General features: G+C 30.5%; 1 protein-coding gene across 1 annotated transcript; it reads left to right on the top strand.

The window, feature by feature from the left end:
- The first annotated feature begins 5,357 nt into the window (after nucleotides 1-5,357).
- Nucleotides 5,358-12,376, top strand: LOC114367872 (malonyl-CoA decarboxylase, mitochondrial-like). Its single transcript, XM_028325106.1, has 15 exons — nucleotides 5,358-5,608; nucleotides 5,766-5,866; nucleotides 6,007-6,097; nucleotides 6,434-6,560; nucleotides 6,679-6,859; nucleotides 7,226-7,370; nucleotides 7,455-7,545; nucleotides 8,190-8,248; nucleotides 8,326-8,403; nucleotides 8,659-8,742; nucleotides 9,341-9,522; nucleotides 10,702-10,830; nucleotides 10,991-11,063; nucleotides 11,360-11,445; nucleotides 11,778-12,376. Exons 1-15 carry the CDS (start codon nucleotides 5,519-5,521, stop codon nucleotides 11,878-11,880), a joined length of 1,620 nt encoding a protein of 539 aa, XP_028180907.1. The 5' UTR covers nucleotides 5,358-5,518; the 3' UTR covers nucleotides 11,881-12,376.
- Nucleotides 12,377-12,439: the final 63 nt, after the last annotated feature.

The raw sequence follows: 12,439 nt of genomic DNA, 5'->3' as shown, positions 1-12,439 counted from the left end.
TTTTTAATCAGTTGATATATAATGTAAAAAAAACCACATTAATAGTGTATCCAAATTAAATTTGTGTGTGAGAGAATATTTATATAAAGAACAAGTTGATCAAGTTATTTCATGATTAATTTTTTACACAGTTATTTTATTCAATAACTTTAAGTATACATTAAATTTCAATCATCTAACCATTTAATTAAAAAAATATTATTGAGTAGATTAAGTCTGTAATTTTTTTTTAAAAAATTGAAACTATTCGGCACTTTATCAAATAAAATTAATTTGACATATAATATACATTTTAAAATATAATTAAATGTAAATTATAAAGAGTTATTGAATAATTATATAATTACAAATGTCTCGTTTATTTAAATTTTAACCTACATGGTCGTTAAGATAATATTAAAATATTCAATAGTTTATCAGCATTTAACATATACAAAGAGTTATTGAATAAACTAATTTTACCAAAAATGACTTCTAAAGTAACTTAATCCCCCATAGCAAATTTAATTTGCATCAAACATTACAAAAATATTATTTCATAATGAATTGGTATTAGATTAATTAGTCTCTGTAGGTATTTTTTAATTATTATTTATAATATGATACATTATGCTTATATGCATATTTTAGTACAAAAAAGAAATATAAGATCGATATATACTATTAGTATCATTTTTATCTTGTACCTGTACATCAAATATGAGCATAGTACGTATATCAAACTATTGCCACACATACTAAAAAAGTTTCTAAACTAATTTTCATATTACTATTAGTTAGTACGTATATGATAAAAAGTAAAAACTTTGCATACTATTATAATAAAAAAAACTATTTTCTTTCAACTCGGATTTTCAAGGTTTCTCTTACTATTTTTTTTTTCTTGTCAACAAAACACAGGGTTAAGTACTGTGCTATGTTTTCAATGCCCTTATTATTTTTGTTGAAAAATTAATTTCAAACATTTGTCCTTGCGAGAGACATTATATATAAACTGAGACATGTTTTGATTTGAGAGTAGCAGATGAAAGTGACGGTTGAACTTATTTCGACTTTTGAATCATGCATATGCATGATGATTTATAACTTTGCATGCTTTTATTAACGTGCATACATCATTTTTTAAATCAGGATATAACGCGCCCGCTCTCATACTAACTTTAAAAAAATATAAATTTCGAAGACATAAATTTTATCTTTAACATTTTTTATGTATCAAACGTTAAATTTTAATTAACATGTTTAAATAACTCAATTATTTATTAACTATACCGAATTTTATTAGTATCATTAGTCATATATCTCAACTTAGTGTCACACTTTAATTAGTCTTTTTTGAAAGGACACTTTAATTAGTCTATGCATACGTCACATCAAATAATGTTAAAAGTTGTTATTGTTTTTTTAATCAGTAATTATTAAACATTAAAAAATAAATTTACGTATAAAAATAAATAATGATGTTTCACATAGAATAATTATATTATCAAAAGCACTCAACATAATAAGTAACCGTGCTCAACAATAGCGACTAATAAATCGGAAAGTTAATTGTTCTTTTCAAAATTCATTTTTTTATAGCACGGCTTCTTTTTTTCTAAAAAGAAAAATATGATTTTAGCCTTTTTTTTAAAGTAACTTTCTTTTTTTGGTATGTTAGAAGTCACGTGTCAATCAATTATATCTAACATAGTTGGTAAATAAGTATATTTCTTAAGTAAATGAGTAGAAGTTTAATTCATTGAATATGTGTATGGAGAATATTTCGTTGAGAGGGACAAAATCAATTTTGATGTTTTATGTTACAATAATTAATCTCATGATTTTACTATAAAAATATTTTATTTTAAGATGATTATTTATGATATTTGATGAAGGTTTTGAACGGTCGTTGAAATTAATATCATGAAAAAATATTGACTTTTAGGATTCCTTTTAGAATGAGAGATTCAACATCCATTTCAATTGAAAACCATCTTTAAAAAATTAACATTAATTGGATATCCATGAAACATTTTACAAAAGAGATTCAAATTTCAATCACACATTACAGCACAAGCAACATACACGTGATAGAAGAGAGGTCAACGCGTCTTAGTGTATTTGTGTTGTAGATTGAATTAATGGCAGCAACCTCAAAAAATTTGAGAGCAAAGACCAAGACATGAGTCATCATCACGTATCACATTGGCATCTTTGCAGGAAAGTGAATACTACGTAAACCAGAGAAGAGTATTGAATGAGACACCATTAACGACTTCACAAACTAAAAGACTAATATTATTTACACACCACAACGTGAGAAATACTCTATTAATATTCTTCATTTTTCTTTATTTTTTCTATCACATGTACTCTTTCTCTTTCTTTTTATATTTTTTTCTCTCTTTAGGTATGTATAGACTAGCTAGCATTAGAGTGTTTATAGATTTTCTTTTTTTAAAAAAAATTGGAATTCATGGTGCTTTTTTGTTTCAAGTATTCCATTTCTAATCTCAATATGATGAAAACAAAAGCAAAGAATCTAGCTAGTTGTGACCTATTCATATCCATTTGTCATTTTCTTAGAATATAAGTAAGATATTTACATATTTACAGTAACGCACATGCTAGCTAGCAATAGCATCTAAAAGAATAAAAAGCTAGTAATAGCATAGTCCTGTGACTGACTCGGTGGCGTTGGCTGCCGAACTTCGTGAGAATAAAGAACGTTTTCTCTTTATTTATTCTCTTTCCCCTCGATAATGTTTGCACGATTTCCCCCTTCTCTAGTTTATTTTATTATATGTTTAAATTAGAAGACAAATTTGTCATCATCATTAATTCATTCATGTAGTAGTAAATGTTCATAGTAAATATTTGTATTAATGGTCCAGTAAGACAATAATTGAGTAACTTAACAAATTAAGGTACTTCTCATTGAACATAAATTAAATAGTCCAACCCATTACATATTCTAAACAAAAGTCCAATATAATATAATGATTATTAATTAGTCTTTTTTCCAGCAATGAGTATCTTGTAACTTATTGTATCAGAAATTAATTTCGCTCGAGATATTATGATTTTTGTTGGCTCAATTTTTTTTTACACATAAACGACAATTAAACATAGATTTTTCACTAAAATATCATCCTTACAACATCTGAGTGCAACATCTTATTGCAGTTTGGTGTTGAAATAATATAATTATTTATTATGATTAAGGAATAATTTCCAATAGTCAATAATTAATACTAATTTGCATGATTATTTAATTAACTAATTAATTTAACATTTTCAAATAATTATTATAAAAATTAATAAATTTTTTGTTTTAGGTCACAAACTATGAATGTCTTTTAATACCCACTAGGTCAGTAATCCTATTATATCATTCATAATTTTATAATTATATGACAATGTAAGAAATTTTTTGCTGTTAATATATTAATTTTAAATTTATACTTTATTTATGTTTATATTTTTTTAATTAATGATCATTTTTAGCTAGAAAAAAAATAGCAGCTAGAATGAAGATAAAAACAAAAGGTTGAAATATAAAAGTCGAAAGACCCTTCCTTACTTGAAAGGAAGCAATCCAAGTAAAAGAATAAATCAAGGAATAAATGCAATGCAACTTTTTTGTAACAATAAAGTAAAAAAAATATATGCCAAAAATAGTAGTTTGTACGCCAGAAATAAAAATCTTTAATTATCTTATAATTTAAAAAAATCATTTTTTTTAAAATAAATATAATCTTGTACGTCTTCTCTTTACCATGTTTCCCCCCATTCTCGTAAAAATATTTTAAGAACTTTAATTAATTATTTTATCAAATAAATTTTTATTTTCATTATTTAGTTTATGTAATATTTGAATTTTTACAAACAAGATAAAGTATAATAAAATATTTAATTGGGTTGATTTGATACAGTCATCAAATTACGATAAAATAAATTATTATATTCTTTTAGCCTTTTTATTTTCACTTTTTATTAATATTCTTTTGCTTTTTATTTATTTTAATTTTTAACTTGTTATCTCTATTCTCTAACCCCTCCTGCTCTAGTCAATTTATTGTTTGATGATGGTTTAGTTGTTTTTTAGGGCTTAGCCCATCTCTTTTTTTCTCAAAAGAAAATGCTGGTACTTTATTTTTAGAGAAAGATTTATATAGCAAGTTTTAAATAGCTACCGCGCTAGCTAGATGATGTCAATGGGGGTAAACCTACCAAAAATTTATTTTTAATCTCTTTTTCTTAAATTCATAAAGTGCTTTATGTCTGAAATTGATTAATTTAAATCGAGTTAACAACTAATGACAAAAGATGTCCAAGGAAAGAAAATAGAGAAAGTTTTGGACATAAAAAAGGATTACCAACGCCAACGACATTTATTTTGGTCTTTTAAAGTTTTCTAGCGGTAATGCTTCCCAAATTCCTAATCGTATTCGGTGTTTTTGTTTTATCTCTTTCAAGTAATTTTGCTTTTATCATTTATTAAGATGGAAGGACATCATTTGCTACAAATTGTTCATTGCAAAACAACATAGAAGCTTGCTTAAATAGAAAAATAAACATATGATAGTGTCAGAACTCAGAAGTATTAATAAAAATAATATGCCATGTTTGATTTGACGTTATTTCCATACAAAATTATAGTTATCACTTTTTATTTTTTAAGAAATAAACTGTAATATATTCAAGGAGGAAAATGAGATACATCATCCTTTACAAGAAGATGAATCTGGTATGGCAAATTCTCTTTCAATATATCTAAACAAGTAAAGGAAAAAGAAGCTAAACTTTCAGCTACCCTAATGCATATACGCTTTACAAAAGGTAATCAAAACCTCTAATACCATCATCGGCGGCTAGAAGACGACAATCCTCCAAAATAAAAAATGTTATGGAAATAACTGTTAAGTTAGCTAAACTTCTCTGCCACTCATTAAAAACTTGGCAAAAAAAAAAGGATGAAAATGAAGTATGTAACAAACTGTAGACTCCATTTGAAAACAAGGCCTTCAACAGGACTTTTCCAATTTCATATAGTTATCACTTAGTATTAGGATCAATTCGCACAGGATTGTTCTAGTTAATAAGTAATCCTAAGTTTGAGTTTTGATAATGCTCAAGAATATACGAGGTTTATAAAATAAAAAATACCAAAAAAAAAAAAATCCAATTTGCCAATTTCCTATTAGATTAATTTCCAATTAAGCTGGCCCAAAAATAAAGAGTCCAATGGAGGCAAAAACTTGAATTGGGTCAGAACCTGTGACTGCACTCAAACCACATGAGACATTGACCCAAAATATAAATAAACAAATATTTATGTGGCTTGCAAGTTGCAAGCAACGTTCACTCGCTCGGAATAAGAAGGTGGAAACATAAATAGTCGAGGTTGTTGCCAAACAACGATGTAATAAGCAGAAAGCAAAGTTGATTGACTAATACCAGTTTATTGATTTTGATTTCCGAACACACATTCTTTCAGCAAATAAAAATACGGAAATATATATATGTATAAAAAATGAACAAAAAAGCTTTGTCCATTTTGATGCGCGCCAGAATGAAGCCCAACGATCGTACAAACCTTTCTCTCTCTCCTATTCCTCTAACAGTGAGTAATCCCAATTCTCTTCAGACCTTTGAATTTCGCCTCATTTAACTTTGCTGTATTTTGTTTTTTATTTAATTTTTCAAGCAAATTGATTCTATTTTGTGCGTGGATTTGATTCTTGTTCCTTCGTTTGTGATGATTGATGAATGCGCAACAGAACGCGAGGAGTCAAATGCAGCAGCAGCAGCAGAATTCCCTCCCAAACGGATCGCCAGGTGATGGAAATTCAGCGCCTAATGACTCCGGCAACTCCGACAGGTTCCTAATTTTTATTTATTTATTTATTTATTTATTTTTTGTTTCACATACTTGTAATTGGAATTTGCATGCTTAATTGTTTTTTTTTATGCTCAATTTTTTTCTTCTTTTATTTATGTGTTGTTTTGACTTATTCGTAGAGAGTTTAAGAGTGTCCGCGCCTCAATGCACTCTGCCATATCAATGAACAAAACAGAAGTTTTAGATGATGTGCTTAATAACTTCTCGGAGGTAATCTAGTTTTAGATTTTAGGGTCTGTTTGGATAAATTTCTCCATACCTATTAATAGGAGAAGTAAACAAGAAGGAAAAACTGAATGAGCTTCTCCCACAAGTTAAAAATCTACTGGTGTACTTAACTTTTATATAAGTTCTTTCATCTAACTTCTCCAAAAACTGAAGTGCTTAAGTTGATATTAGTTTATAGAGAAACTCAATTCATCTTTTCTTCTTATTTGTTTAGGGAAAAAGTTTATCCAAATACGTCCTTAATAGCAATGAAACTTTCTTTTTTCGATTTTGTTGTTACATTGCTAATTTCATTTCCATAAGCTGGTAATAATGTAGGGTTATTTAAGCCTTTCTCGTGAAAACCGTCGCAAGTTGCTCCTTGTCCTTGCTAGAGAGTATGATCTCAATAGGTCACAAGTGCGTGAACTGATAAAGCAGTACCTTGGACTTGAACTTCCTGCTGGTGAGTTATTATAAGGCGGATGTGTGTGTATGGGTGCATCATGCATGCACGCATGTGTGTAACTCTTTGCATTTTTTATTTTAAAACTGTGGTGTGAAAAAAGTGACTGGGTTGGCAGACAAAGCTCAAGTGAGTGGCTCTGAAGACGAAGGCTTGTTTTCTTCTTTCTATCGCGTTGAGAGGAATTTGAGGCATGCCCTTCAGCCGGTTTATGAAGTTCTCTTTGAGCGTCTAAACACTCATCCTGGAGGGTTGAGGACCTTATCCATTCTTCGAGAAGATATCCTCTCTATTCTCACGTAAGTTTATGGCAGAAGCTGTACGACTTTATTTTGAACAATTTTTCTATGTCTATTTCCTTTAATTTCCTTATGTTACAATGACAGCAGGAGAAAATAAAAGAATCTTAGTTCCTTGTTTCCTCTTTAAAATTTAGTGAATTCCATGCTAGAGAACTCATATACTGATTGTCTACAATCGTCTGCACAAGGCTTTTTGCTATAAGGACCTTCAAATAAAATAAATTTATGGAAGTATGAATTTTAGATACCTACAGTTCATAACATTACTGGGGAAAAGGATGAAAGAAAGATAAGACAAGAATAAGGGTTCAACCTGCTTTCCTGAAATGTTGAGTATGATAATTCAATTATTCCTTTACACAGAGAGGAAAATATTGCATCGCTGAGAGCATTGGATTCATATTTAATGGAAAAATTTATTACGTGGCTTAGTCCTGCTGCCTTAGAGCTTCACCAGATTACATGGGATGACCCTGCTTCTTTGCTGGAGAAAATTGTTGCCTATGAAGTACTTTTCTCCTTTTTTCTTGGATTGTCATTCAATGTAGCTCTGGTCTTCCACTGTATGCATAATCTTTGATATCTTGTGTAGGCTGTGCACCCTATTAGCAACCTTCTAGATCTTAAGAGAAGACTGGGAATTGGCCGTCGTTGTTTTGGATATTTACATCCAGCTATTCCTGGTCAGCAGTTCTTCTAACACTTGGTTACTGAAAGATAATTCTCTACTTTTCACAGTTTTATAATTTATATTGGTGCTTTAATCATCATCCTAGTGGTCATTGTTTTCACCTTTAGTCAATATTATGAGTCTGTATCAGCTCAGAAAGTTAGTAACGGAAATTTGCTTTCTAGGTGATTGTATTACATAGGTAGTACAAAGGAATTTCATATTCTCATAGCAAGTAGCTTGAAAAATTAAATTTCGTGTTACTACTTTCTATAGTCTACACTCTGCACATGAATTGATTGATTTGACCCCATGTGATCCAATGTGTTTCAGTGGTTTAATATATTGTAGTTATATACCTGTTCTCAAATATGTTATTTGAAAATACATTTTGTGATTAGTTTGTTATTGGGAACTAAAGGAGTAAATGTATCGTTGGAAAGTTAGAATCATAGGAAATAGTTTAATTCTTTATTATTATTCTTTTAAATGCAAAATGTTTTTATTATGATAAATTCTTATAAGCATCAAGGATTTCTGACTGCTGAGTGCTCTTACCCAATCAAAGCACATAATTTTTGTCTAGTTTCTAAAAGATTATTAAAGCTTCAAGTGTATTAAACTATGTTATGTGGTCTTCTTTTATGTTTTCCTCAGGTGAACCCCTAATTTTCATTGAAGTTGCACTACTGAAGGATGTTGCTCAGACTATACAGGTTAATTTTGTTTGAACTCAACTGAAACAAACCCTTTTTCAGTAACTTCTTTTAAACAATATTTCTTTGTTTCACAGGAAGTTTTGTGGGATAGTCCTCCTATACCTGAAGGTGAGGCAACATGTGCCTTGTTCTACTCCATATCATCAACTCAGGTATTGCTGTGTATCATAAAAGTAATGAAAAGTTGCCGCTAGTGAAGATTTGATTATATTATCAAAGATTGTTAGTTCTGTAATTATATCATGGTGAAGTTCAGCATGATCATTCTTAGTGAAAAGTGAGCTGTTTGTTCTTGGGCTTTTTCTCTGACTGGGTTTTATTGCTATTATTTGCTTAACTTTCCTCTTTTCTTCTCTGTTTGGTTTATGTTAGCACCTTAGATCTGTTTGCTTTGGCATAATTTGCAGCCTGGCTTAGCAGGGATCAACTTGGGAAAATTTCTCATCAAACGGGTCGTAACACAGGTGAAAAGAGAGATGCCACATATTTCTGTAAGTATTTTATCAATTATGTGGAGATTCATGGAATTCATGAATGCACAATATTTATTAACACAATTCTATCTTAAGACTCATAAAAAATAATTCTATCTTAAGTTTTTTTTCTAACCTCAGTTTCATACCTTTCAAAAAAAAAAGTTTCATACTTTTTATTTTTGTGGTTTTGGTATGAATGGTATTGTCCCCAACAAAATGTGTTGCCTTCCCTTTACTCTTCATGTTTGATGGGGAGATTTTCCAAGTATATTAGTACAACCTTATGGTTTCATTCTTTAAATGCCATGTTTAAACTTTTCCCCTCCTCTCAAAGATGCAGATTTCTGGAATCATTGTTCTCCAAAGATTGTTATAGAACTAAAGGCACATGGCAATTTGCCAAACAAACTAGTCTTTCAAATTGATACATCTTCCTTCCATCATTCTAGAACAATCTAAAAGTAATATGCTTTATCCCATTAATTATTGGACATTAATGTTATCAAAATTTCTTGATAAATGTCATATTTCCTTGGATACTGCTATATCTAATGTATTAAATTTTACTTGCGTCCACTTACATCTAATGTTAGTGGTCAATTTTTGGCTGTAGACCTTTGCAACCCTAAGTCCCATCCCGGGATTCATGTCGTGGCTTTTATCCAAGTTAGCATCTCAAAGACTGCTTGCTGAAGGAGACAATTTGTCACAACCACAAGCAGAGGGATCCAGTTCCACTTTCTATGAGAATATACTTAAGCCCAAGGAAGAAGAAGCACTTATGAGTTTACCCAAGTAAGATACATAGAGTTATCTTCATATTTTATGTTATAATATTCTTGGATATTTTTTGGCAACACCATTAGTTACTTATACCGCAATTTCATATCATCATCAAGTGAACTATCCTAATAGCTGCATTACATTTTTTTTTAGAAATTTTATGCATTATGCATAGTTGTTAAGTTTAGAAATGCATGATTCAAGATTGAGATTGCATGATTAAATATAGTATGCTTCGGCAAGTTCACAATTTGCATCATGCTATGAATCACAATTCACAAATGACTTTGAATCATGTGATGCATACGCGATTGGTGCGATTCCATAATATTGATACGAACTGCAACATTCAGTGGTTCAGTTTTTTTTCCTCTTCTTTTTTGCTTTTCTTTTTCCATTTTTTTTATCAAAGAAATTGAAATTTTAGATTAACTTAAATTCTTAATTGAAAAGAAACTGAAGGAATCCCACTAAATGAACCCTATGCACTGTCACTCACTCTAAACACTGCTGTTTCATTGCTTTGTTTTTATTTTTTTAGAAACAACGCTTTACATAATCACTTGCTCACACCATATACTTCTTATTTGGATATATCATTGCTTTGTTTTTTGTTCTTCTGAAACACAAGCTTCATACAGTCATTTTATATGGCTTCAAAGGCAAGAATGGGGAAGAAGGATGTTACTTGAGACCATTTTTTTAAAAAAAATTATTAGCTTCTATATAAGTTGACGGCAAGGCTCAATTATGATTTTTTTTGGGAGACTTGTGGATTTTTTTTAAAATTCCTAGTTGAAATTTTTTACATCGAATGCTATACATATATATGATATGTTTCCACCTATTTCTTGTTGTGTCTTTCATTTTTACGTTTTGGTGCGATTTATGACTAAAATTAGCTTAATGATTCACAATTTGATTCATGATTTGTAACCTTGATTCTAAGGTTTTTATATAATGAAAATATGTCCAATTTCAACTCATTCAATAGTCACCAAATGTCATCCTTTTTATGATCCTTGGTTGTCATTATAAAGAATCATATTTTAATTGTAGTACACTCAAATTTCTTTCCCAATATGCCATGGCTATTAGTGGTCACAAATAATGTGAACAGTAATTTCTATTTGCTTCCCTAATTTGTCTATGGGGATACTATCATGTGACTAATATAAATATGAGATGCAGGGATATTGCTACAGGAGAAAATGGAATGGATGTGATGTTCAACTTGCTTACTTCTACATCCTATAAGTGGATCCATTCACCAGAACTTCTGTCAGCATTAAAATCCCCTTTGATGCGTTTATGTGCCAGGTATTGCAATATTGGAAACAAATTATGTGAAATGAAACAAAGCCATGTTAGAAATGACTTTGAAGGATTGCTTTTTTGAGCTAGGCAGCTTGCTATACGTATAACTTATGAGGCATAGTAAAATAATCAGAAAACTTTTGGGATTCTTTTGGTATCACAGGTACCTTCTGCAAGAGAAGAAAAGAGGAAAAGCTTTGGACTCTGTAGCAAATTTTCACTTGCAAAATGGAGCGGTATGTCTTGCAACCATAGTTTACAGCCAATAAATTTCATTGTTATTGGTGATGGTATTTTCATTCTGAAACCAGTAGTTTCCTTATAGTGCATTATACTCTGCAATATGCTTTTACTTGGATGGCTTTTTTACTGAAGACATTGTATGGGTTATTTTCTCGAAATTTATTTCTCTATAAATATGAAAAAAATGGGTGCTTTGATGTAGGAAATCTATGTCCTAACCACAGATGACCAGCAGTTGTAATTTGAGTTAATTGGTGTGAATAACTTTTTGCTTCTCAATATGGAACAGATGGTTGAAAGAATAAACTGGATGGCAGATCGTTCAGATAAAGGTCTTTCTCAAAGTGGAGGGATCATGGTGAACTATGTGTATAGGTAATCCGTAATTGTCCTCTGGATGTTGTTCTGTTCATGCCAAAGTATATTCACAGTTATATTTATGGTGTCAATTTACTCTTTTTGCCTTTTTGGTCGTTCAGACAAATCTTAGTTGCTTTTAGATGAAAGGTTCCTCTTACCATTTTGGTTCTGGTAGTGAAGTTAGGAAATCTTACCAATGAAAGGAGCAATGGCTGTACTTGCCATTTCATGCTTTTGTGGGTTACTTGTGTTATTAATACCTCTGTATGAATGGACTAGATCAATTTTAAATTTCAGTTCACTTGATCAAATTTGAAGTATATGCTGCTGATGACACCTAATTACAGGTTGGATCACATAGAAGAATATGCCCATTCTTACTTCAGCAATGCTGAAATCCATGCCTCAAGTGCTCTCCATCACTGGGTTGATGTAACAGATACTGCTTAGTGTCAATTCAAATCTGATAGAAGATAAACTTCAACGTGTTTTAAAAAATATCATATGTGCATGTGGTTTGGAGACAAAGCTCCTTGGCAGCGGACAACCTTATTACTACTGACCCCTGCCTTTCTTTGTCTCGACCGCTTTGCTATCATTTTGCAGCCATATAGTGACAAGTAATTGTGAAGTCTGCTTGGTTGGAGCATAATGGAAGATTTTATCATAACAATAGGAGTATAGGACAAATGGATCCAAGTCTAAAACAGAGGAAGCTTATATCTTTAATTGTTCATGATTTCTGTCCATTGAACAGAAAGCAACTGATTGTGTCGCTATCCAAGAATGCCCTATAAATAGGAGTTGCATAGGAGAAAAGTTATAATGAATAGTCCATGCTTGGTAAGCCTCAAGCTGTACAATGTAATGTAATATTTGTACTTACAATACTGACAACAAACCCTATATCTTATTCTTAGTGAAGAAGGTGCTACTGCTTCTGAAATTTAGTTGTGTTGGTTGGAGATCATGAAGTGTAAACCGTAAACTACCAAATAGAAAATTGGTC

This window comes from Glycine soja, chromosome 9, assembly GCF_004193775.1.
Source record: "Glycine soja cultivar W05 chromosome 9, ASM419377v2, whole genome shotgun sequence".
Taxonomy (NCBI): domain Eukaryota; kingdom Viridiplantae; phylum Streptophyta; class Magnoliopsida; order Fabales; family Fabaceae; genus Glycine; species Glycine soja.
The sequence above is the reverse complement of the archived record's forward strand: the minus strand, read 5'-3'. Positions and strand labels throughout refer to the sequence as shown.

Excerpts from the sequence above, each read along its gene's own strand:
- LOC114367872 (XM_028325106.1), top strand. The coding sequence starts at position 5,519 with ATGAACAAAAAAGCTTTGTCCATTTTGATGCGCGCCAGAATGAAGCCC. Across the intron at positions 10,831-10,990 it reads TTGATGCGTTTATGTGCCAG|GTACCTTCTGCAAGAGAAGA; the intron begins GTATTGCAATAT and ends TTGGTATCACAG. Across the intron at positions 11,446-11,777 it reads ATGGTGAACTATGTGTATAG|GTTGGATCACATAGAAGAAT; the intron begins GTAATCCGTAAT and ends ACCTAATTACAG.